Here is a 24,232-nt window from a genome sequence, read left to right as displayed (position 1 = left end):
TGGAGAGAGCCAGGGTAGCTTCCAGTCCTTATACAAGAAAGCAAATAAGCACATTTCAAAATGTGATTTCCTGGAAAGGCTGTTTCTTTATTTGTTGAGCTGTTGCTGCCATGCATCACTGTGATTGGCACAACTCTTTCAGCACTACAAGCTTTGAGCTGCTGCACATACGGGAACCAAAATAGCAGGTGTGCTCAGAGATGCTCACACAGTCGTGCCGAGAACCTACTGCTTTGCACTTGTTGTGCTTGATTAAAATAGGGCACATAATCTGCCTTTGACACAACTATTGTAGCCGTGTGTAACAGAGGTGTTTTGAGGTAAATAAGTATATTAGAGATTGGATAACCGCAGGGTCACGCTGTGAAGCGGTGACAAGCGGTAGAGACAATGTCAAAGTAAATGTCAGTCAGACAGGTGGAGGGGCAGCGAGGACAGTGCCACACTTGTCAAATCTGTAATGTCAAATGGAAATAATAGGAGGCCAGCCTATAAATACACACAGAAAATGATTCATATCAATTTTCGCTCACCCAAATCTTTTTTTTTTCTTTCACAGCTGGGACATAGATTTCTGTTTTGTTTTTTCAGCTTCCCAGTCAGGCTTTCATGGAGAAAGCGGCACGTTGTATCACATCACAGTGAGAAGGTCCTGGGTTCGAATCCAGCTTGAGGCATTTTTTGTAGAGTTTGAGTAACAACCCTGCGTATGTGTGGGTTCTCTCCGGGCACCCAAGCTTCCTCCACAGTCCAAAAAACATACATGGGGTTAACTTAGCTGGAGATAGGTGTGAATGTGAGGGTGAGTGGTTGCCTGTCTCTATGTGACAGGGTGCACCTGCCTCTCACCCTACGAAAGCTGGGATAGGCTCCAACACCCCATGAACCAGAAGTGGATGGATAGATAGATACAAAGTGACAACCATTTATGTGTTTGATATACTGATGCAAGTCTTCTGTGTCTGCCCTGTGCTGTTATTTGCTAATGGTATGGTTTTAATTTTAGAAATTAAATTCAGCTCAGCAGTTCAACTCAACAGTCTGCAAATAAAGTTTACCGTAGGGACCGGCTTTATGTTTGCATCTCGTTATGTTGTTTTTACAGCACACTCTAACATGCACTGCAATCTAAATAACTGATTAACTAGCATCCCCGAAGCAGGCCCTAAAATAACCAGAAATTGTTTTCACGCAAAAGCAGCGCCGCACAGCTGGTGTTTGTTCGTGGCACGAGAAGCACCTCTTGACTAATTACTTGAAAAGGTTATTCTTGAATACAGTATCTGTAAAGCATTGTTCAGCAAAACTAAATATTGTTCTCTGACTGCTGCTCTTTGTGCTGGAAATCTGGATGAGCTCCACGCATGAAAACGTGTAACCGGAGCTTAGCGTAGAACAAACTGACCCTGAGCTGCTAACCAACATGGTCGTCCTAAGCTTAAAATGCCTTTATGTACATTTAAAGCTCACATGCCAGCAAAGGTAAATGGATTTAATGGAACATCCAATGTTCTGGTCTTAGCTAGAACAGAAGAGGTCAGCTTAGGTATGGGTATTATTCAGCCCTGCACACGTACACACACTAACTCCACCAACTATGTGTTATAACCATGTAATCTCTTCTCCCTGAGTGGCCAAAGATTGGATGTAGTACACGGCGATGTTCCCAGTGTGCATTTATGTGTGTGAGTGCCTTACACCTTCTCTGGCCTACACAGCAGGGCTGGCTTGCTACAGCTGCCCTCCGGCAGGATAAAGGGCGGATGAGTGGGTGGCTTTGGAACAGCAAACCAGCATCTCAATAAAAAGCTGAAGTGGAAGTTTGTGTGTGTGTCTCTGTGAAGCACTGGCAAATTTGATCAACCGCGATGGACAGCAGCCCTAACAAGGCTTAATAACAAGCCTGTCTCACACATACAAAAGCAATACATTCAAAATGAAAATCCTGGCTGTATATTAGCGCAATAGAAAGTCATGAGTAGAAAAAAACGAGGCTATGTAGCACTCTCCTTTGAATCCACCTGACATTTCATATTGTCTTCTCTTTGATCCTTCAAATGCACATTTCCCCTCTTTCTTCCAGTTCTTTTCTTATTATTGTAATTCTCTTTTCAAACTACATTTTCAGTCCTGCATTAGTTGGCGTGAACCCCTCCAACCTTACGATGTAATTTTCTGAGCAGCTCTTGAACTCATAATGGATTCATGTCAGAATGAGACCTTCTGCATTCAGTTCACAGCGCGTCCGATTTGGGAGTGAATCATCCCATTTTGTCTGATTCCTCTCGTAATTAAGCATCAATCCAGTTTGGCGCTTTGAGCATCAGTGGGAGAAGCGGATGCTCGAAGCTCTGTTCTTTCAATTATATTTGAACAAAACAAGTTTTTTTTGTTTCGAGAAATAAGGTTCATAGTGCAGTCAGCGAGTTTGTGTCACTTTAAAATGCTTAAAGTAAAAAACGGTGCTTTTTGTCCCTTTCTTCCCATCAGCTTTGCGCTTTATGTTAATGTGCTCGTTGCTGCTCATTGTTTATTATATTTCAATGCAAGCTTTATTATGCACTTCTTTTACTTTTGCAGTTAATTTACACATGGACAGTGAAGGTGATTGAAATAATAATTTTCATGGTATATAGACATGTATTTGCACACTATTCTCATTTTCTTCCCTCATTTCTGTCTGATATGAAGCTGACGTTCATTAAAGAAAAAACATCTGTACACAGTTTGTGTATGAAAGGCTGGCTATTAATATATATGGTGATCCTTTTTATTAAAAATCATGCATTGCCAATTCAATGATCCTCATATCAGATTTTATTGAGGTTTTTCCCCCGACTGCAGCTGGTAAATGTGTTCTTTGTGCTTTCGGTGTGGGTGGATTATTAAGTATTATCGATAATAGTTTGGGAAGTGGTCGTTTTATGAATGTTTATTTTGCAAAAGCTAAAAGGATAAATTGTGTTTATCTGGAAAATCATCCACTACTATCTGAAAATGGCTGTAAACTCCCAAACTTGTCTGAAAGACAAAATGTTAAATGTTAATTGAAGGCCCCTTTTTAGAATAAATGTGCTGATATAAACATCAAGGACTGTTTCAAACAGGTTTTCAAAGTGATAAGGGGGTTCCACTGGTGGGCCACAGAGCCAGTGCTGCAAAAACATGGAGCTGAATGGGATTTTTAGACGGAAAACACAGAACAGATTGTTGTTCCTCTTCTTTTGAGGATTGTTTCATTAATATTAAACCTGGATGTTGGTTTATTGTAAGTGATTGATAAAAAAATTGGGGTCAGAGTTTGAGGACAGGTTGGAAAGGATGTGTATATAAATACAGTGGCTTATATTAGCCATCACTGGGCATCACATTTGAAATGTAAACAGCTCACTGAATGCCAATCATCAGTTGCTATCAATCAATGTATAGTGCCAGTATTCACCCTCCTTACCTTAACAGGAGGTCTCCAGCAGTTGTGTAAAAGAGTGAATGTCTGATCTGCAGTAGAAAGTGTCAGACATTGTGGAAGACAAAGTTTGGTAGAAAACTGTCAAAGGTTTTGAGAACCTTTGCTTTAAACTAGAAAAACATCACCCATTACTTGGTTCAGCTGTGCAGAGCAACCACAACTGAATTAAGCAAGCTACGAGTAGACGAACAAAGCTACCTCCTTCAGAAATACGGGCCAGACTTGAAAAGCTTTAATGACTTTCACTCTGTTTGGGAAATTTGATGAATGACAGTACAAATCTGTTTGGATATGTGCATCAACAGTGGTTTAACTTAGTGGTGGTTGAAGGATCCTGTATTGTGGTTGCAGAACCTTATTGTAGCCCTCAAAATATTATCTTGACTTCTGCAATGTTACATTTCCCTTACATGGTGCATGATTCTAAATGGAAAGTTTGCAGATGGAGAAGTCTGTTCTCAGAGCAAATAATGAAGCTGCCAAGGAGAATTTGCTGCAAGCTCTCTACATAATATGAGGCGACAGGTACAGGTACATACTACATGAACTGTGGTTGGGTGGTATGTTAAAAATTTGAAAATGACCAAGGCCAGTCCAACAACTAGCTTTGACAACATATTCCTCGGTTCCATTACCTCCTGGCTGTCTAGCTGTCGAATAGCTCAGGGTGTTTTCACACCTGCAGAGTTTAGTGCGTTTAAATCGAACTTAGGTTTGTTTTCCCACTTGGTGTGGTTCATTTGTGCAGGTGTGAACACAATAACTGCAGTCGGGTACGGACAAAAACAACCACACCCTTTGGACGAACTCCAGCGCGGTGCGTTTATGGTGTGAACGTGATCCAACTCTGGTCCACACATCAACCTGGTGTACATTAAAGGTTGAGCTAAAAAATGTCCCTTAGCCATATATGCTTTGTATTCTCAGTGCGGTAAGGTCCTATAGATGTGCAAAGGTGTGTACGAGCTCGCGACTAAGATAAATTCTGTGTTCTCCAATAGTGCAGAACACAGCACGCTCTTCCTGTATTTACTTTTGTTGCTCCTGCCCCAGACACATGGAGCCAGTGAGCGAATGCAGCATTCTGACGTGGTTTATGAAGCATTATGGTCCACTTGGAAAATAAAACAAAGCATAGCAAAAAGCTACGAGTCCTACGAGCTGAGCTACTCCTCAACTGAATCGGACCAGAGTAAACGTACTATATGTGTGAAAACACCCTCAGAAATCTGCCAGACACAAGACCTCTGCTACTCTACACTCGCCAGTTATACACAGTTAAAATGTCCATCAGTGTCTGAGTACAACTCTCACCATAAAGACGGGTGGCAACACCTTGTTGCACATTAAATTTAATTACCAAGCTAAAAGCTCCAGAAACTAGTCCACTAACCCCCCACCCAAATACACCAACAGTATCAGCAATTTATTTCATACAAAAACCAAAAGAAATGATGCCCAAACTCATGAAGGTGAGACCTGCATTATATTGAACTTGGATTAATATTTTTAATGGTAACACTAACATTATTAGTAGTATCAATTCAAAATCCAGCATGGAGATTACAGTCAGAATGATCATATATCTAGCTCGCATATACAAATACTGTAAATAACCCCCCGTAAAGAACGCTCTTTATCATAACGCAGTTTGGTACATACATCGATGCAGGAATATTAAGCTTCAGCACAGTCTAATCTTGCCCATGGATTTGTTACATGCAGTAGGTCAACCTTGACCCAAGTTAATTAGAGCTCTAAATATGTACAGCCTGACTCTAATTACACACTGTGCACCGACTCCACTAACAACTCAACTAACTAATCCCAAGTCTTTAGGACCCAATAGCACAAACTGGCTGGTTTTCAAATGCACACAGATCCTCTGACACCAACAAAGGCTAAAGAAATAATTCAGGATTTACACTGCAAACCTGCTCATCAAATACACACCAACACACACACACACAAATACACAGACACACAACTCATCCGGCTCTCCAGGCGGACTTCACCTCCCACACATATTACTTTGGCAGTGATGGAACAGCAGCATCTCTCCCAAGAGAGAGGAGCAATACGAGGCGAAAGGAGTAGCAAGAGAGACAAGGAGGTGTTAGTCTCTCAGATTAAAACACTAAATATACCAACATGTACAAGATATTTGTTCTTTGTTTCCATCTGTCTATAATCCCTGCCTACCGCCCTCTGAAGACAATAAATCTTGTTGAATAAAGTTTAAGAATATTGCCACTGCAACTAAACAAAGGGACACAATTTTCCCTTAAGAGCTACAGATGAAACCTTGATAAAGCTCAATTCACACCTATTTTCAAAAGTTTCTTACCAATATTCACGCTATACATCACCACAGTGAACAGCAGGATTGTGTATGCATGACTGTCACTGTCTAATCCTGAGTGCACTGCAAGTTAATACACAGGGAATTAAACCAGAAATTGGAGACGCTTGTTTACTTGCACTGAGCATTCCTGCCATACCTAATGATGAGTGCATATACAACTTGCCTTGATGAACAGTAAAATTCAACCACACATGTTGAAATATTCAACTCAACTCAGCATCTAGACGAGAACATGCTGATGCTTGTCTCTAGTTTTTTCCCGCGCCATGCCGTTTACCCAAGAGGTATTTTGTTCTTAGGATAGTATATCAATTATTTACATAAGGAAAAATAAAATAAATAAATAAATGCACTTAGGTGTTTCTATTTCTATTTCTTTTTAATTAGTTCACATTTCTCACGTACCACTGGCAACCGCAGACGTACCACCTGGGGAAAAAGCACCTCCGTTTGGGTTTCACAGTCATAGTCTGGATTCTGTTTTGTTTGTTTAGAGTAAAGCTACACAAAAATGATACCTCCTCTTCTTAATCCTCCCACACTAAATCCCTCCATTATTCACCTCATCTAAAAATGTCTATTACCTTAACTTTTAAGCCCCCCTTAAGCAAAACAGTTTTTATTACTGCAAAGCTGAAAGTGCCATCATTATTTTAAGAATTGTTGAAATGCAACCTTGGGAGTCTGAAATAATGCTAAAAGGTGAGAAGTATATATGATTTATGCACTTTTAATACCGCAGTTCATAAAGACGGGGAGAATGCGGAAGAATAAACAGTCGCTCTTTGTTCTGAAGCTCAATCTGCAGGATTTATCTGCTGCTCCAGAAATGATAAAGTAATGCTAAAAGGCAAAAGTAATCTCTTCCTCATCTCAGAATGTGGTAGGACATATTATCAAACAGGTTTTTCTATATTGTTTGTGATGTATACATACTAATACAATGGTAGATATTCATGTTATATATGGTCAAATAATGAGGCCAGCACTTGTACGAATAATCCTTCCAGGTTTCAGCTACTCTTAGTGAGTTCCCAGCAGTTTTTTCTACTCTTAGCTATGTATGATGTCAGCGAATGAGATCCCTAATATAGTCATCTCAGGCATCAGTATTTTTCCTTTACTGGATCCCAGTAATAAAAATACAGACCCAGGAAATAAACACATTTCCTACCTATAGCCATGAAGTCCTCGTGGTCCCAGGCTTGCAGCTGCGCTAAGGGGCCGCTGTACAACAGCAGGCCATCAGCCACGTCCGTGATGAACTCCAGCGACACATGGCTCTCGAAACAGGGCATCATGGGAGGAAACCAGGCATAGCCGTTGCCATGGAAACTGTGCTTGTTCTGCTGGCATTCAGGCCCCTCGAACTGAGCTGGGCATTGGCACCTTGGGACAAAGAGGAAATCAAGAGACAAAATGACACGAGTTAGTGAATGCAATAAAGAGATGGCTCCGATTTTTTCACCGCTTTGTGAAAATTCAGTTAAAACTCTACCCCGATCTTTCTCAACCCCTTTTTGAACCTTTTACCATATTTAGCTCTTTCAAGTATTTTTGCTCCACGTCTGCTCTCCGTGTCTCCAAGTCTAGTTGTTTTCCCCTCTCAGACTAAGCTCCCCTTCGGCTATCTCGCTCTCTCATTTCGTATGTTCCACTGATGCAGATGTTCTCATTAGTGGCAAAACCACAGGGAGAATCACAACATCACTAGGAAACTCCTCTCTCTGTGTTTCCACATATTCAAGTACTCATTTGCACCACTGCTTCCTGTCAAAATTTCACCTCTCACCTTGTCTCTCTGGCAGCACTTTAGCCTGTAAATTACAAATGCAAGGTTTCTTCAATCTTTTTATATTGCATCCTCTTTGTCTACATGACCAATCTTATAAATACATAAAATGAGTAAGAAGTAATCAGGAATCTTTCCTCTATGACATAAAAACATGTCCAACTCTGTGGACTGGTGATTACTCTCTGTAATCACCAGTGAAATGTAAAAAATAAATACACCCAAACAACAACAGGGGTATATTATTGCAGCCATCTGTTTCCCTCGCCTTTTCAGAGTGTGCATTTTACCATCTAAACTCGACACATTCCTGAATCAGTTTCTCTTATTTATCTGATTGTAAGGTTTTTTTTAAAGCTTTCATCTTTTCGTGTTTAGTAGCTGGAAATGAATCTCACGGGAAAGTCATGGATTTTTTTTTCAGCAAAATAAAAATTCCCTTCTTTCAATCCACATGTTGCCAGCAATTAAGAAATATAAAAATTGTACACCCAGCTTCCCTTCCAAATTTGCGCACACAGACACACACACAAACAGAACAACAATGCCTTTCTCCAGGGGAATTCTCTTCCTCCTAATAAGTGAGTTTTTCATTGGTTTATGTTATTCACACTTCAACTGCCTCTCAAGATATTCTGAGTCTGAGCCTGGTGGATCCTACAAGCCCACACAGGATGTGTATTTCCACCATTATGTGTTTGCATTCACACATCTCCTTAGTGTTCCGCAGACAGCTCATTTCTCATCCAAATGTTCCTTCATTCTCTTGCTCATTTTTCTGCCTCTGCTCTTGTCCAGAATCGAAAGAGGACACGTGAATGCATGTGCACGCAAACAAACAAATGCAGACTCAGAAATCATGCAGCCCACATACAATAAATGACACCTGTACAAATACAGGAGGCATGTGTCACTTCACTGCCTTCAGATGCAGGAACACAAGCAGGCAAACAAACACTTTAGACGAATGCTAATGTAATATACAACAAGATGTTACACTCTGCCACAAGACGGGCAGTGCTGACTTGCCTGACTTGAACATTGGCCAACCTTAAAGTACAAGAAATCTCCATGAATCACCAAGAGCCAGATGCACAAATGCTATTCATACACCTTTTCCTGCACACGTGTATGCTTGTGTGAAATGCAAATGCAAAAAGAAGGTGCACGCACATTTGAGCCTTTGTGGGTAAACAGTTTCAGTTGTATACAGAGTTTTATTCATCCGGGCCCTGGTTTTGTTCACAGTTTGAGAAAAGGATGCTTGAATTCACTGCAACCGCAGAATCAGAGCTATTATAGTTATGAAACATTAAATGCCTTTTTAAGGTGATGTAATTGCTTTTTCAACTCAAAGGGCACTCTGACAGAACATGTCTTCACCGAAGCTAGTGCCCAATTTTGTAATGTTAAAGGAGACTGATTATGCTTTCCACTATATTTATCACTATAATAGCTTTGTATGATTCATCTTGAGAAAGATTTTGAAAACAGAATGCAAACCTACTAAAAACACAATTTGCCATTCTTAATTGGAAATGCCAGCTGTTCAAACACATCTGTGCAAGTCTGAGTCCAAACACAAGCTTGATTTCTAATCAGGTGACAAGCTCTGATCCACCTAAAGGTGACAGCACTAGCACACATCTACTCTTCACAAAAACACTTCAACTTCCACTTTAAAGTCACATGCTATAGAAAAGATGGGTATGACCATGGGTTCTATATGCATTTTGATCAAACCAAACCAAATTACAATATCAATGTTGTGCTGTATTTTGAGCTGGAAGTCAGAAATTCTGAGTTCACAGTCAAAATCTTTCAGCTAAACTCCCCCACTTGGAAAGTCGGGGCAATCGCGTACCAGCAGCACGCAAAAACTTACAACAGAAGTTGTAAGATGTACTACAAATGTAGCGTTTTTGTGACTTGTTAAATACACTGAACAAAAATCATGCTCTATCTGTGACTATGCTGCAGCACTGTTTATAAGTGCAAATACATAGGCATTTTATTATAGTCCAAGTATGAAGCCTGAATGTATCTCCCTTACAATTATAGCTATCGAACATTAAATGCCACATTAAAGCAATGCAATGGCTTTCTCCACTCTAAAAGTGCACGTCTTCACCAAAGCAAACGCCCAATTTTGCCATTTTAATGGGGTCCGATTGCTTTCTACCTCCATATTTATCACTAGAGTAGCTTTGTATGATTTATCAAGAGAACATTCTGTACACTTACTGAAAAACACAGTTTGACATTTTTATTTGAAAATGCTACCTTCAAACCCGTCTGTACAGGTTTGAGTCTGAACAAGAAAACAAAACCTATTTTTCTGACTTTTACAACTGGAATGTGGTAAACTCTGGTTTGCCATCACTCACTGATAAATCATCCAACTTCCAGGGTAAAAGGAATTTGGAATTAGGTGATGAGGGGGTGAAGTTCTACATTATCATGAAATGCTAGGGTGGAAAATTCGAAACGGTACAATTATACAACGGAAGTGGTTTATAAAATGCTCCACAAACCCAGTCCAGAAGTCACGTCTTATGACTCTTTTTAGTGGATACGAGGCCAATCAGAGAGCAACCAGCTCCTCCTCCCCGTAACAGGACACCTGTCAATCAAGGCAGCGTAAACTTCAGAAGCCAAACATTATTTTATTTTTAGTGCCGAGCAGAAAACATTTTCATTTCTGCTGTAACGTTGGCCACTTTTACACGGCAGTCTAAGGAGACTTCTCTACTTATAGAGCCAGCTTCAAAATGCCATCAGAGGAAATGCAGTTTTTGGCACATTTGTTTGGTTTTTCAGCCCCTGAGGTTACTGCTTATAACAGCAGGTTGCACTAACGCCCTATGGCGTTATGATCTGTGGAAGAACTGTTTACTCCATGGACCAATAAGGATTCTGCAACACTTCACTGGTAAGAAACATTGGTAAGAAAGGTAAATAAGGGAAGGAAGAAGCTACCTGTGTTTTTATACCTTTATATTTATTTGTTGCTTATTTGTTTGTTTTTTTTCCGTTAGGCTTTAAAAAGTCATTCATACTCAAAAGTTTTGTTGGTGTGTAAGACTGGAGGTACCAGGAAAACATTCATGCCTGCATTTTCATTTTAGTGATGCCACGCTAATTCTCTGAGCACAAGACAATCCGAGCCATAGTTTTAGACACAATTGCGAAGCTCTCCAATCCTCTTAAGGCAGCTTTGTTTTGCTCATTCGTTGTCTGCTGGGAATTGCGTTTGTTAACGCTGGGCCGGGAGCCGTAATCCCACTCCTCCACTCAACCCCCTCACTACCCAGATCTCATTATTAATCCCAGTGCCTCGATTATCTGCATGTTCTTCCTTCAATCTTGGACTGTAATCTGTTTGTGTGTGTGTGTGTGTGTGTGTGTGTGTGTGTGTGTGTGTGTGTGTGTGCGCGTGTGTGTGTGTATGTGTTGGGGTCATATCTCAAAGCCCCAAGAGCAGAAAACTATCCTACAGCCATTCTATCTTTTATTAACTCTTATCTTATCTGCATGTGTTATTTCTTCCCCCTTCACTTTTCTTCTTTTCTATCCTTGCTCCCATTTTCATTATCGTGTTCTTTTATCATTTCCTCTTTTCTCTCCTTGCTACCCTGCACTTCCTTTCCCATTTTTGATCCCCTAGTCTCCTTTCCTTTACCACTGTTCCCTCTCTCATGTGTTTCCATTTTCCCCTAATTCTCTTCACCTTTATCCAACTCTGTCTCATTTCCCCAGCCTTTCCCAAATCCCTTTTTCCTTTCTATTCTCTTCTCCTTTCTATCTTCATTTCCTGACATCCACTGTCTTGTCTGCTCCCCACTTCTGAACCAGCAGAATCACACATCAGATGTTACAGAGCTCAGGTACTCTAACGTGATTGAAAATGCGACAATCATCTGCATCTCTGGGTTGGCAGCTTCTGCTGCTTTGCCTTGTTCTCTCCCTGTCATCTATTTGGCTGATACTTCACAAAGAACCAATTCCTGCATTTCCACTTTGGCTTGCATTCAGTTTTCATAAAACAGATGCAGAACATGTTACTTTAGAGGCAGCATTTAATCACGCACTCAGTTTTAAGTCTTGATCACCAAGTTATGGAGCAGTTCTTGCTCACTCCCCTCAGCCTTATGACAGATCCACTAAATGTTAGTACAACATGTGCTAACGTTGCTGTTACACCAAATAGAAAGTCTACATGTGCATCACAGTTACAGTAAAGAGTACCCTTTTCCAAGTCTAAAAGTCTCCAAAATACCAGGAAATGTGCTGTTTATACTTCTTTATAGTATATTTATATATAGAACATAACTTATGTATCCAGGTTTGGATGTAAAGCACGTTTACTCAACTTAAAGTTCTATAAGTCCATAATATGTCCAGAGTGGGAAAGCACAAGCCTAACGAAGCACAACTACAAAAAGGTATACACAGCTCATCAAGCAGTCAGTGCTGCTACACTTCAACACAAATGTACACAGGAGGAAAATCGACGTGTGGAACATTACTGGAGGAACAAACAACATTAGATATTTTCTCATTTGGTGTATTGATGATGCTTGTGGAGGGTGTTTCCTGAATCCCATATGTATTCAGACAGTTCACAGCTTGTGGAATACAAAACTGTTCTTGAACCTTTCAGTGACCCCTCGTGACTGCTGGAATTGTCGTGTATAACTCTTAATTTTACTGCATGTCAGTATGTCAAAGGTTATTATCTGAAGAGAATAAGAAATAATAAGAGATAGTTTGAGGAAAAGTGTTTTTTCTGACAGTATATGTGTGAAGGGGAGCCCAAAAAAATAAAAAAAAAATTAAAAATGCAAGAAGATGTGATATGAAATGTTAAATATGGTGGAGTTTTATGTGACTGCAAATCAGGTGAAAATTAAAGATTTGTTGTTGTTGTTCAGCTTTCAAACATGACTGAAATCATGTTTATAGGCTCTCTAAAGAAGCTGTGAACTTCTTGGCATCTACAGCTGATGTAAATAATGTAATGTAAACCCAGATCTGTGGGTAATAATTTAAACACTTTTATTGTGATTGCAATCTGAAGCTGAACCTTTTATGCTTTACCTTATTATTTGTCTTATACACCATGACAATGACAGACTCTCATATGGCTAAAGCTTCAAATAATTATTTTTCAATGTGTGCTAAATCACCTGTGGCATACTACATGTCAGTGATATTTATGCACTTATGCAGGCTGTGGTGTCACTGAAGCCCAGGCCAGTCTCTGCACCTAAGATGGTTCATGCATGCCTAATATCTTGACAACATTCTCCACACCTCCTTTTACTTCATCTGAAGATTAAGTTTGCAGAAGCTGTGACCTGTTTGTCTCTTTGTTCTCATTTCCATATCTCTTAGTAAGACACTGAAACAATGCAAGGAATGAAAATGCTAGGTTACTTGCATAATCCCGGTTCTCAGACTAGCACGAGTGAGATGTCTGACTAATCAAACTGACTCAATCTTGCTGGGCAAAGTGAGAAGAGGTGCTTATCTTGAATAATGACTTCATAGTAACATAGTAACTACCTAAGAGTGGGGGTTCTGCCTGTTGATCAGGACTGGTGATGAGCTAAATGGAATAAACAGAGCATGACATCTCACTTGTACTACTCTGAGAACCGGGGTTACACAAGTAACCTACAGTATACCCTCCCAGACAGGTTCTCTTGAGTTTCAGAGATTTTGAAAGATTACAGTGAATGCCTAATGATTGCATCTATGCAATTCTGCAACATTGATAATTTGTTTCTATATTAAAGGATTGGAAACTCATTGGAATATTACAAAAGTGATGCATGAAAGAAAATATATCCAACTGCTATTGAACCAGGAAGTTTCTTGCTGTTTGATAACAGTACGAACAAAAGGTCAGTGTTCAGTGTTGCTTTGGTTTGGACCTGGCCAAAGATTGGATACATGCAGCCAGGCATTAAAACAATAATATCGGAAAATGTTTTGTTTCTTAATGAACCTGATTAAAACCTTAATTTTATTATTTCTGACCCACAAGACAAAACTATTTGTTTGAGCAGTAAATATACAGGTGTCTTCATATGCGAATGGTTGCAGCATTATTTGTGGATTAGATTAACACTAGGAGTGAGAGGAATAGCTAATAATTGTGTAAGCGCGTGTGCGTGTCTGTGTGCATGTGAGTAATCCAGGGATTACGCCTAACGGGGATCCAGCCAGGCATCCTGCTCGGGTCCAGCGGTGAGCCACATTACATGCTGGCTCGAGCCAGCCAGACTCAAATCCTGCCCTTTTCACTCACTGCTTCTAATTAAATGAAGCTGAAGGGTAAAATTAGCTTCCACAAATCACAGCAAGAAAGCTGAGAGGACACGTGTGTGATGAGGCTTTATGCTCGTCTGCTGTCACATATGTTCAGAGCACATAGATTTGTGTGTGTTCGTATGGCTGTACTTGAATATTTGTGTTGTGTTTTTCTAAAGCAGAGAACATGTGTAACAGCAGCTGCTATGGTTTTGTTTTATGTGATGTCCAAAGGTCAAATACATGCAGATATCTATGTCATCAGTGTGCAAGATGGATGTTCTACCCTGAATGCAACATCTGTAATCTATTTTGCTGATCATTATATTTTTTTTTCTATAGCACTGTCAGATGTTAGAATTAAGCTCTTTACATAAGACTAAAACCAGCACCAAAGTATTCGTTTTGTAATATTCATTGGTGTGATTCCACTTTGCCTCATCAAAACATGATCTTGAGCATACAACAGGGAAATCTGTGGCCAAATGTGAAACAGTCAGAATGAGAGTTTTCACCTCTGAGGTTACTGGAAAACTGTGGCTGCTCCCGTTAAGTTGGGTAAGAGCTGCAGACCCAAGCGAAAAAGTTTAAGAGTCCCTGGGATCTTGTTGACTAGTGATAGGAAGAGCGTAGCAGTAATGCATGTGAGCTAATGTGAGCAGAGAGGTGAGGCAGAAGGAAAAGGTTTGAATTTCCAGTCAATTGGGTGAGTAGCCTGGAGAAGAGCTACTGCTCATTCCCATCAAACAGAGTCAGCTGAGGTGGTCTGGCCATCTGATCAAACTCTCCTGGAGAGTTTCTGAACTCACCAAACTGGGAGAAGATGCAGGCATACACCTGCTACTTGCTGCCATGATTATTAATCTCACCCAACCTGGAATCCACCCTAGATCATACACGGGGAACTGCTGGTCAAAGGAGCGGGGGGGGGGGTGCACACATTATCTGGAATGTATGTGCAACATATGTTGTTAAAGTCCTCCTTTCTCGGCGAGAATCATGTCCAATGCTACCCTGTGTTGCATTACTGCAATGCGCAGAGCATCAATTTCTTGATCCTGTTCTACGTTGATTTTACATGAAGCATTCAGAAAAAGTCCAAAACGGTAGTTTAGAGTCTCTATTCTTAAAGCGTGTTTTCCTACCCCCACCCATGGGAAGAGTGCGTGAGCAACCTTTTGTCTTTCAGTCCAAAGTTTAAATTCCTCTGGGACATCGGAACCCCATATGGAATCATGCTGCTTGAGGTCTGGGGTGCTTCGTTTTTTCCCTTGTTGTTGACATGGCGTCCACGGTTATCTTGAAAGTGTGGTCAGATATGAAAATGGGAGCGCACTGACCTGTCCAACTCCCAGGAAGGATAAAATAGGCTCGTTGGCCACAGAGCCAGGCCATTCCTTGCACCCAATAGGTGCCATTCGAGATGTTGCTGCTCTTCACTGGTCCTCCAGGAGCGTGTGTCTGTACTGCTTTGCAGTTGGTGGTGTTTCCCATTGGCGTGGATCAAAAAATAGCTACAATGAATTAAAAATTTATAGTATTTTTGCTGGAAATTCCTGCTCCTAATTATCACTCCAGCATAGTGCATAAAAAACACACCGAAGTGCAACATTCATTAGCCTTTCTGATGTGCTGCACTTTTGCTTGTGACATATGGTAACACAACAAGCATGTGTGATGTCAGTCTACTGCTGACATCATTTTTAACCCTTGATAGACAATTAGATTTGACTTATTTTGTTCACATCTAACCATTACAGAGGTCAACAATGTAGAACATTTCTGCTCTAGTCTTAAAGAAGCAAAAATGTGTGCGCGAACTGACTGCTAATTTCATCATAAAACTCAAAGTCTGCACGGAGGTACAGTAGGGACAGTGATAAAAGCTTAGGCACACACTGGTGTTGTATTTAATTGGTTGCACATAGCCCTTCACTTCCACCATTAAAGAGCAGAGTCTGAGGCTACGCATGGCATCAGGCTGAATTACGCAAAGTTTAAACAGGGTCATCATGTTTCTTCTACCACAGAAGCACCAAAGAGCTTATTTCGTCATCGGTGTTTGTAGTTAAAAGGATTTGTTGAAATGTTCTCACCCTGCTTTTGGCCTTGTTTACAGAGTGATTTATGCTAATGAAGACACTCTCCTTCAGTTCACTTGTTTGCTGGGGATTCGAAACAAGAACTGGCAGCATGTGACAGCTAACATGCAAGATCTTTCATCTAGCAGGAGGTTGTGAAAGGTTTGTTTCTATTTATAATGGCAAGCAATGCAGGAGCACACAGGAGCTGGTGCTCCACAAAAATACTCTGAAAATATTTTTTTCTTGTGGCTTGGGGAAAGGCCACATAGCTAAACCTCTAAAAGTGTGGTTTATGCTAAATTTGAGAAAGTGATTTTATATTTGAAAAACTGGCTCAGGTGTTGCTCAAGTATAGTCAGTGGGTTAGTTGTTTGTTATTGTCACATACTCGGGCTTTAGATTAAATGGTCATATTATAAAATCTTCAGGAAGTCCTGGAAATTCTGATAAGAGAAAGGCGGTTTAATGAACTCTTAATTCTTAAGATGTCCACGCATTCACCCAGGGTTTCATTTGAGGTAAATTTTAATATTCCTCATGGGGAAATTTGTCCTCTGATTCTGACCCATCTTAACAGTTATGGAACAGAAGGTGTGGAAGATTTATCTCACCCAGACAGATGGAATTTCAAGCAATCTCCCATCACCTTATCCCTTGTACATCTGCTTGACATTGTGGTGTCATCCCATGACAGTGGCTTCCCTGTCAACACGTCAAAACAGAAAACCATTGCTCCATTTTCACATCATTTCCTGTCTCACCCCAATTGCTACTCGTGCTCAAGTCTGGATGATTTCCATTTTGCTGTTGCTGTGAGTGCCCATATGCAAAATTAGATTCTGTATAGCTGGGCGCTGACATTTGTATGAAAGGATGAATGCAGCAGTCATTCAAGTGTTGAACTGTTGCCGCAAGCAAGACAGACACATACAGACTAGAGCGTCATGTTGGAGCCTTTTGGTGCTAATAAGGTTATTTTGTGTAGTCGAAATTGTCAAACTGTCTCCTGCTGTCCCAAGTCCTTTTCACTCAAATTCTTTAAACCCAAGAATATAGCAGGATATTTAGAAAGTGTGTGGGAAGCGTATGAATATTTAGAGAAAATGAGCAGTTCAATACAGTGTGATTGCTGAAAGCAGGCTGGTAGCTGCTAGCTGAAACCAAGGATAAGGAGAGAGCAAAACTTTTAGAAAAACGGTGGTGTTGTACCTGATCACATGGCAGAGCTATCAAAGAAGGTTTTGACAGGCTAATATGCCTTAATCGTGCTTTGCAATGTAAAAGTGAAATGTTGGTAGAAATTATTTTTCTGCCAAAGAATCACTGATAGCAAATTGGGTGGCACATCAGACAACTCGTGTTGTAGATAACTAATTATTATAGCAGAAGTATGCAGTGTGAGTTTGCTGTCAAAGCTCTGAGCTCATCACTCACTGCAAATATAGTCCATATAAATTGGGGGAATGATGAGTAAATATCCCCTCTGGAAGGTACGAGTGGATGTTGGGGTAGTGGAGGGATTGAAACAGCAGGCAGCGACGCAAGGTGGGAGGGGTGTGCCTGACATATGACATGAAGAGAGTGAGGAATATTAGTGTGTTTGGCAGAGATGCCAGCCTGAACTAGTTCACAGAGTTTGCTTAATTAATAAGAAACCTTGACACATCATTGTTCGTTGCTCCACTTAAGCTCTGTGGTGTAGTACCCAGGTAACAGCATGACGCCCCATCAATTAGGGAGCAGTCAAAAACAACAGCAACTCTGCATATACAACATAATCATTAAGCCTGTTTAGGAAAAATACTAATATTATAGTTTTGACAGACAAGATCTACCCGGGTCAAAGTGAGATCTGAATCGGTTCTGGTTGGAAGGAAGCATCGTATGCCATTGCAGCTATTCTGCATTAAATATCTTTTAGCCTATAGGTCCATAAATACTGTGAAAATTTTAATAACTTTGCCTCTGTCGAGCTCTACAGTTGATAATCAAGATGTGACTGAAGTGCAGACTTTCAACTTAAATTCAAGGAATTCAACACAAGTTTTCAACTGTTAAGGAAACAGACATTTTTATACTCGGCCCCCACAATTGACTGACAAGGACATTTATGGCTAAGTGAGGTTGGTTCTCTTGTTAATCCACAACAAATTAAGATGACAAAAGATCTCGAGTTGATGTTAAATGTTGAACTTGCATTTGGCAACTGTTCACCAGAACTGTCAATATGAGGCCCAAAGAGAGGTCAATGCAAAAGAACGAGGCTGTCATTAGGCTGAAAAAACAAATTAAACCTCTCAAAGAGAGAGTAAGAACTTTAGGAGTGTCAAAATAAAATCTATTACATTCTTAAAAAGAAGGAATGCACTGACCAGCTCAGCAACATCTTAGGTCTGGAGGACTACAGAAGAAGAAAAGTGGACGATCGCAAAATTCTTTCCTTTGTTTTCCTTTGTTCGGGAAAACTCTCTACAACTTCTAGCCAAGTTAATTACACGCTTGAAGACATAAGCATATCATTGTCAAAGTCTAGAATTTAAGACACGTCTTCACGAATGGAAATACAGAGGGTTCACAAAAAGGTGCAAACCACTCTTTACAGTCAAGAAGGAAGGCAGATTAGACCAGAAAAACCTTTGTTAAGAAGAAACTAAGATGAAGTTGTGCAAGAATGATGGAATAAGAAAAGCTTGGAGCAGAAGAGAAAATGCTCATGATCCTAAACATACCACATCATCTGTCAAACATGGCTGCCAGTGAACTATGTCACTAGTTTTTACTGATGTTGTAACTGCTGATAGTAGCTGGATAATTTCTGAAGTGTACTGGGCTGTAGTCTCTGCTCAGATTGGGCCAAAAGCTGCCAAACTGATCAGAGGATTTGCAAACGTATAATGAGTCAAAGCAAACTGCAAAAGCAACCCAAGAGTTTCTCAAGGCAAAGAAAAGGGATATTCTTCGATGACCAAGCCAGTCACCTCATCTCGGCCCAATGAAGCATGCTATTCAGTTACAGAGACAACTAAATGTAGAAAGACCCACAACAATGATGTAAACATAACAAAAATAACAAAATTTTACAGATTTGATTCAAACGCATGGACGATGCAGTAGATGAGAAATCAAGGGCAAGGAAATGAAAGGTCTCAAGCATGCTGGGTGTAAGTCTCTTTGCCTCGTACTGTAGCTGCTGCTGGCAACCCTGCCAACACATACCCACTCAAAATTAAAATTCCTCCACCAGATGTATGTTAGTTCTAACAGCTGTTACAAGCTATTACAAGGTTCAAGATTTCCCTTTAGCATGAATAAAAATACTATGTGCAAATTCATTTTAATTCAGCATCACCTACTGTTGCAACCCACCAGTGAGGAACAGCGCGCTCTTAATGAGCAAATTCAGTGAGAAAAGGGCTGGGAGTTTAAATTAAGAGCTCAGGAGTTATGGGATTATTGGAACATTTGCTGCCATTGTGCAAAATAAAGATTTCCTTTGGTGGCACCGGGCAAGGCGTTTATTTTGATATAATAATTTCCTTTACATTTTGAATCACCATCATTTGCGAGTTACCATCTAAAGTCAGGACTGCATGAGTGAATGTAGTTATACACACACCACAGGAGCTCTGCCTTCATCTCTCCATCACAGTCTCAAAAGCATATGTTTATAGGTTATTATCAAGCCTTTAATTTCCATCCAGCTTCCATCTTCTCCCCTCATAAAAGCTCTTGTTTTCTTGCACTGTGGCAAGACATCACTGAAAGCTGGAAATTAATCAGTTACTGATTTTACGCTGACTGAATGTAATAAGTGATCACTGTCTTTCTCTTGGCATTTCAACTTCTTTGTAGACAACACAGCAGCCAAACTGGAGCCTGACTTCCTGCCATACATCCCACACTCTACAACTTATTTAGTCTGTAGTTCAGGTAGTAGAAAAGCTGCAGCACTGGGACTTCTTCATGTCTGGCAGAAGTAAAATCTTGGCAAAAAATAAACCAACCCTACAAGATGTTGACTGATCTCGATGCCAGGAAAGAGCATTCAAACCTCAGAACAGGCTTACTTGCAGTGCACTCGCTTTTCAATGACAACCCGAGATGCTTGGGATTTCTTTATATCTGTGATGTCTGCTCTCCAAGCTGACCCTCAACAAGCAGGGGGATTAGCAAAGCAGTGGAGAGGCTTACAACCACACCTGTGTATTTGCCATGTGATCGCATTTCTAATTTTCTGAGATTAGTCATTCTTGAATGCCTTTCCAACAATCATTGTTCTGATGTCACTGAAAATCACATGGAAGTACAATGTGACCCGACCTTATCTGTCAAACAGCACGATAACTTTAAGGTTTATAATGCAAGCTATTCATAACGACTGTCTAATTTGTAGAAATTTTACTTTAGTTTTTTAATGCTTCAAAGAAAGCGGATGACCCAAAAAATGAAAAACAAAATGAACAAACATCCAAAGAACCAACAATGGATTAGGCCTCTATGCTTGTGTGTCCAAAACCTGCCCACAAGCAAGTCTCTAATATGCCCCATCCTGACATAAATACATGGCATACCAAGGTGTGATATACCCAAACTGCTGAAGTTTCCACTGAATGCATTATTTACTTGTAAAAAATCTGATTTTAAAATGACACTACAAATTTGTGTGCTGGTTTCAAAATTTACATCTTTAGTGTCAAAGGAAAATCGTGTATTTTATGATCAGCTAACATGAAATGTATTCTTTTATTGATCATTAAGCACATGTCTACGTGACTTTTCACCTAATAACTTTTGACATGAACTCTTCTGTGATAAACAACTTACAGCTTCCTCTTTCTGTTTTGGAACATACAGACTTAGAAAAGGGGAACCTCAGCTCTGAGTTCTGAGAATAACTCTGTTATCTTTGTACACACACACACACACAGAAACATCTTGTATAAAGAAAGAAACGCAGACGGTGACAAAGTGCGAGTCCATGAGTGTCTCCTGTGCGAGTGCTCTGTGACCGTCCTCGCGAGTGAAAGAACTGCAGTGTTTGTGTTTTCTAACTCAGGAGTCTTAGCTGAAGAGAGAACGGCAGGGTGATTTAAAGAAATCCCCTGTCAATTAGTCCATCAAAAAGGGGCACAAGATTCTTCATCATTCACCACAAGACTGAAAACTGTCAGAATCAAAACAACCAGGTAAACCATTTACCCAGAACCTGTTTGTCCTCTTGTTCTGAGATCATAAGTAGGCTGTTTGGTCTATATAGCAAGTAGGAGGATGTATACAATACCCCAGAGCAACTGGACAAATATATCTGACTCTGTCTGATCCTCCATCGCCATGTTTTTTTGTTTTAGGCAGTTTTATGCAAGACTCTTATTGATTTATCATTATTTAATTAAGTTAGTGGCCTTCCTTCCTGAGAAGTTAACTTTCAAAGAATAATTAACTTTCACAATGCAATTAAAAAAATTGCCAACAAGAACTGAATCTATTTGCACATGATTAGTCACAGTGCATCTGCAGTTGGCAGTTGTTGGACTGACTAACCCAACGACACACAGGATACAATTTAAAGAACGTCTTTTGGGTTTTGTCCTGATAGCTTCCCTAAAGGTATGCTAATTTTAACTATTATTTTATTTTTTATTATTAATAGTTTTCTGTTATTCTCAGTCATTTTCTGTTACCCCTTTGAAATGTTGTAAAGACAGTAGGACATTATCTGTGTAGTTTTTATATCAATATTTGCATTTCAACAAAGCGGTGAAAATCTGCACAAATATAAGGACATGAGCTGGATGAGAAAATTAACGGTAAAATTAATACGTTCATTAAGAATAAAACCTTTTGGTCGTAAAACATGAAAAATATCCTGAAAATACACGTGCATAAAAACAAACAAAATACCCCTCTACCGCGAAATAATGTTTAAAAACACATGTTTTGTTTTTTTCATTTCCAAATCACGTCTACAGTTATTCCAAATGACAGTGAACATCTCACTTTGCTACCTTCCTAAATGGAAATTTGAAATTGATGAGAAATAAAGGTTATTAAAAGTGACATGGATGAGGGCACAGTCAGAAAAGCTTTTCATCTAATTACACTTTATATTTAGGCACAAATGTAGTGATAGGAGAAAAATTGCAATAGTGTAAGGTCACTAATGATGTGCATACTGTGCAGCCCATTTATATATTTAAAGTACTGCACGAGTATAATAATTTATAATTTTTACTTTTGTAAAATTCTGCAAATGAGTGAAATTAAAAGGCATTAATTATTAACGTGAACATATTTCTAAACAACTAAAAACAACCTGCTCTAGTTCGTACGCTGCTACATTAGGACATTCAGCAACAACATTTTGTGAGTGTCATAATGCAACTGTGAAGGTTGAACATTTTGTTGCATTTTGAAGTTAATTTTCAACATGATCAGTAATCTCAATGTACTTAATATTGTAAGCTACAGACCCTACAACATTAGAGATGTAAATCCCATCAGTGTAATGATCCCATATGAGGAGCACTTTGTGACAACTTGGTGAAAAAAGAAAAAAACCTTGCGTTTAACTCTAAGAGACCGTTGCAATGACTATCTGGGATGAGGGAGGAAAAGAAGATTAAAAACAAAGCAGAGGAAAACGACTCACCTGTAGCCATGCTGAGTGTCCACGCACACTCCACCGTTGTAGCAGGGGTTTCTGGGATATGTGGCACAGGGCTGATGGGACTGTTCTCTGCCTGGGCAGGAGCACACCGCTGTGGATTCAACTGTCACAGACACAAGACTCATAGTCCCACAATCCACCACAGTGGGCGTGTCCCGCACATTCAAAGTGTTGGAGCAGCCACCTGTCCCGCCACACTCGGAGCTGGGACACTCATCCACCCGGACCTGGAACACGCTGACCTGCAGGAAAGACTGGAGCTGGACGGAAAGAGAAAAAGAGAGCACTTATCAGGCAGACTGTCATGTCACGGTAAAAACACAGGGTAAAATTTTAGTCGAACTTTTATCACTCCAAGAACAGCGGGCATCATAATGGTATGGATTTATTTTGGACCTCTACTTCTGAGTCTGTAAATAGCACAACAGGGTGTATTTCCCTTTGCACAGACATGAACTGGTAGGAGACACTTTAGAGAGGCAACAACACCTCACCCACTTCCCGCACATAAACAGTGCCGACTGGGCTGAATCAATGGACAAAGACGAGTAACATGGACCTTTGTCTGGTAATGAACCCAGACCTCTGCACTTTGTCATTTACGATGTAACACAAAAACATTAACAGCTACATACTGAAACACCACTTGCGAGTATTTCACTTGGTCTCGTTTAATAGTTCTTCACAGAATATGCCTACTTTTCTGAGAATAGGCTTGCACTTTCTGCATACCCATCCAAGCGCTTAAATTGTATGGTAAGTACTGACAGTGTTGACAGCTTTCACAATGAAGCAGCTGCAGTGACGATCACATCAGACACACTCGAGAATAACATGTGGCTGAGGTCAGGTTTGACTAAATCCTTTGAGTGTGTGTGTGGGATAATGTTGGCCTGACTTTTGTATAAAGCGAGCTATTTATAATTTGAAGTAAAGTTTAAAGTTAGTTTGACAAACTTTAGCTCTCAGTACAACTCACTATTATGTAGGTGAGAAGTATTTAAAGTAATTACACGGGTAAATGTAACCCAAGTTTAGTCGTTAGATGTCAGCCCAAATCGGGAAGCAAAATCTGTAACACCAGATGAGTGAGGGGGTCTCATACATTCAGCTGCACCCTGATTACCTGATAATCTACTTTGATTGACAACTAGATGTATTTGTGGTGCTGCGTGCCAATTTAAATAAAAAACATCAAGAATGTAAAAGCTTTCCTTGGAAACAGATGAGTAAAATTAAGCTTATCTGCTATGCCACGCTGGCTGCAAATCCCTCGACTTGCAAGAGAAAATCAACTGATTCCAATCCAGCTTTAATGTTAAAGTGTTTGGACTCTTTTGCCATAACCGATCGAATTATGCTGCAGCCTGCGTACCCGTTAAAGTATTTCAATGTGTATTATGTTTACTGTCTGGCCCCAAAAGTCATGACTGAATCTTTTCAGTGAAATAATTGTAGTAACTATAATTTTCTGAATCAAGTTATTTTTTCATTTTCATGTAGATGTAAGTTGGACATCTGATGTCTGACTCGGATG

General features: G+C 40.0%; 1 protein-coding gene across 1 annotated transcript in view; it reads right to left on the bottom strand.

The window, feature by feature from the left end:
• The window catches only part of LOC120441124 (neural-cadherin-like), a 370,842-nt gene that overhangs the window by 91,015 nt on the left and 255,595 nt on the right, over positions 1-24,232 (bottom strand). The window contains exons 29-30 of the mRNA XM_039614938.1: positions 22,678-22,955; positions 7,009-7,223 (exon numbers count right to left, since the gene is read on the bottom strand). Coding sequence (XP_039470872.1) covers positions 7,009-7,223; positions 22,678-22,955 — 493 coding nt within the window. The remainder of the gene's footprint in view (positions 1-7,008; positions 7,224-22,677; positions 22,956-24,232) is intronic.

The sequence above is a fragment of the Oreochromis aureus genome, linkage group 1, assembly GCF_013358895.1.
Source record: "Oreochromis aureus strain Israel breed Guangdong linkage group 1, ZZ_aureus, whole genome shotgun sequence".
Taxonomy (NCBI): Eukaryota; Metazoa; Chordata; class Actinopteri; order Cichliformes; family Cichlidae; genus Oreochromis; species Oreochromis aureus.
The sequence above is the reverse complement of the archived record's forward strand: the minus strand, read 5'-3'. Positions and strand labels throughout refer to the sequence as shown.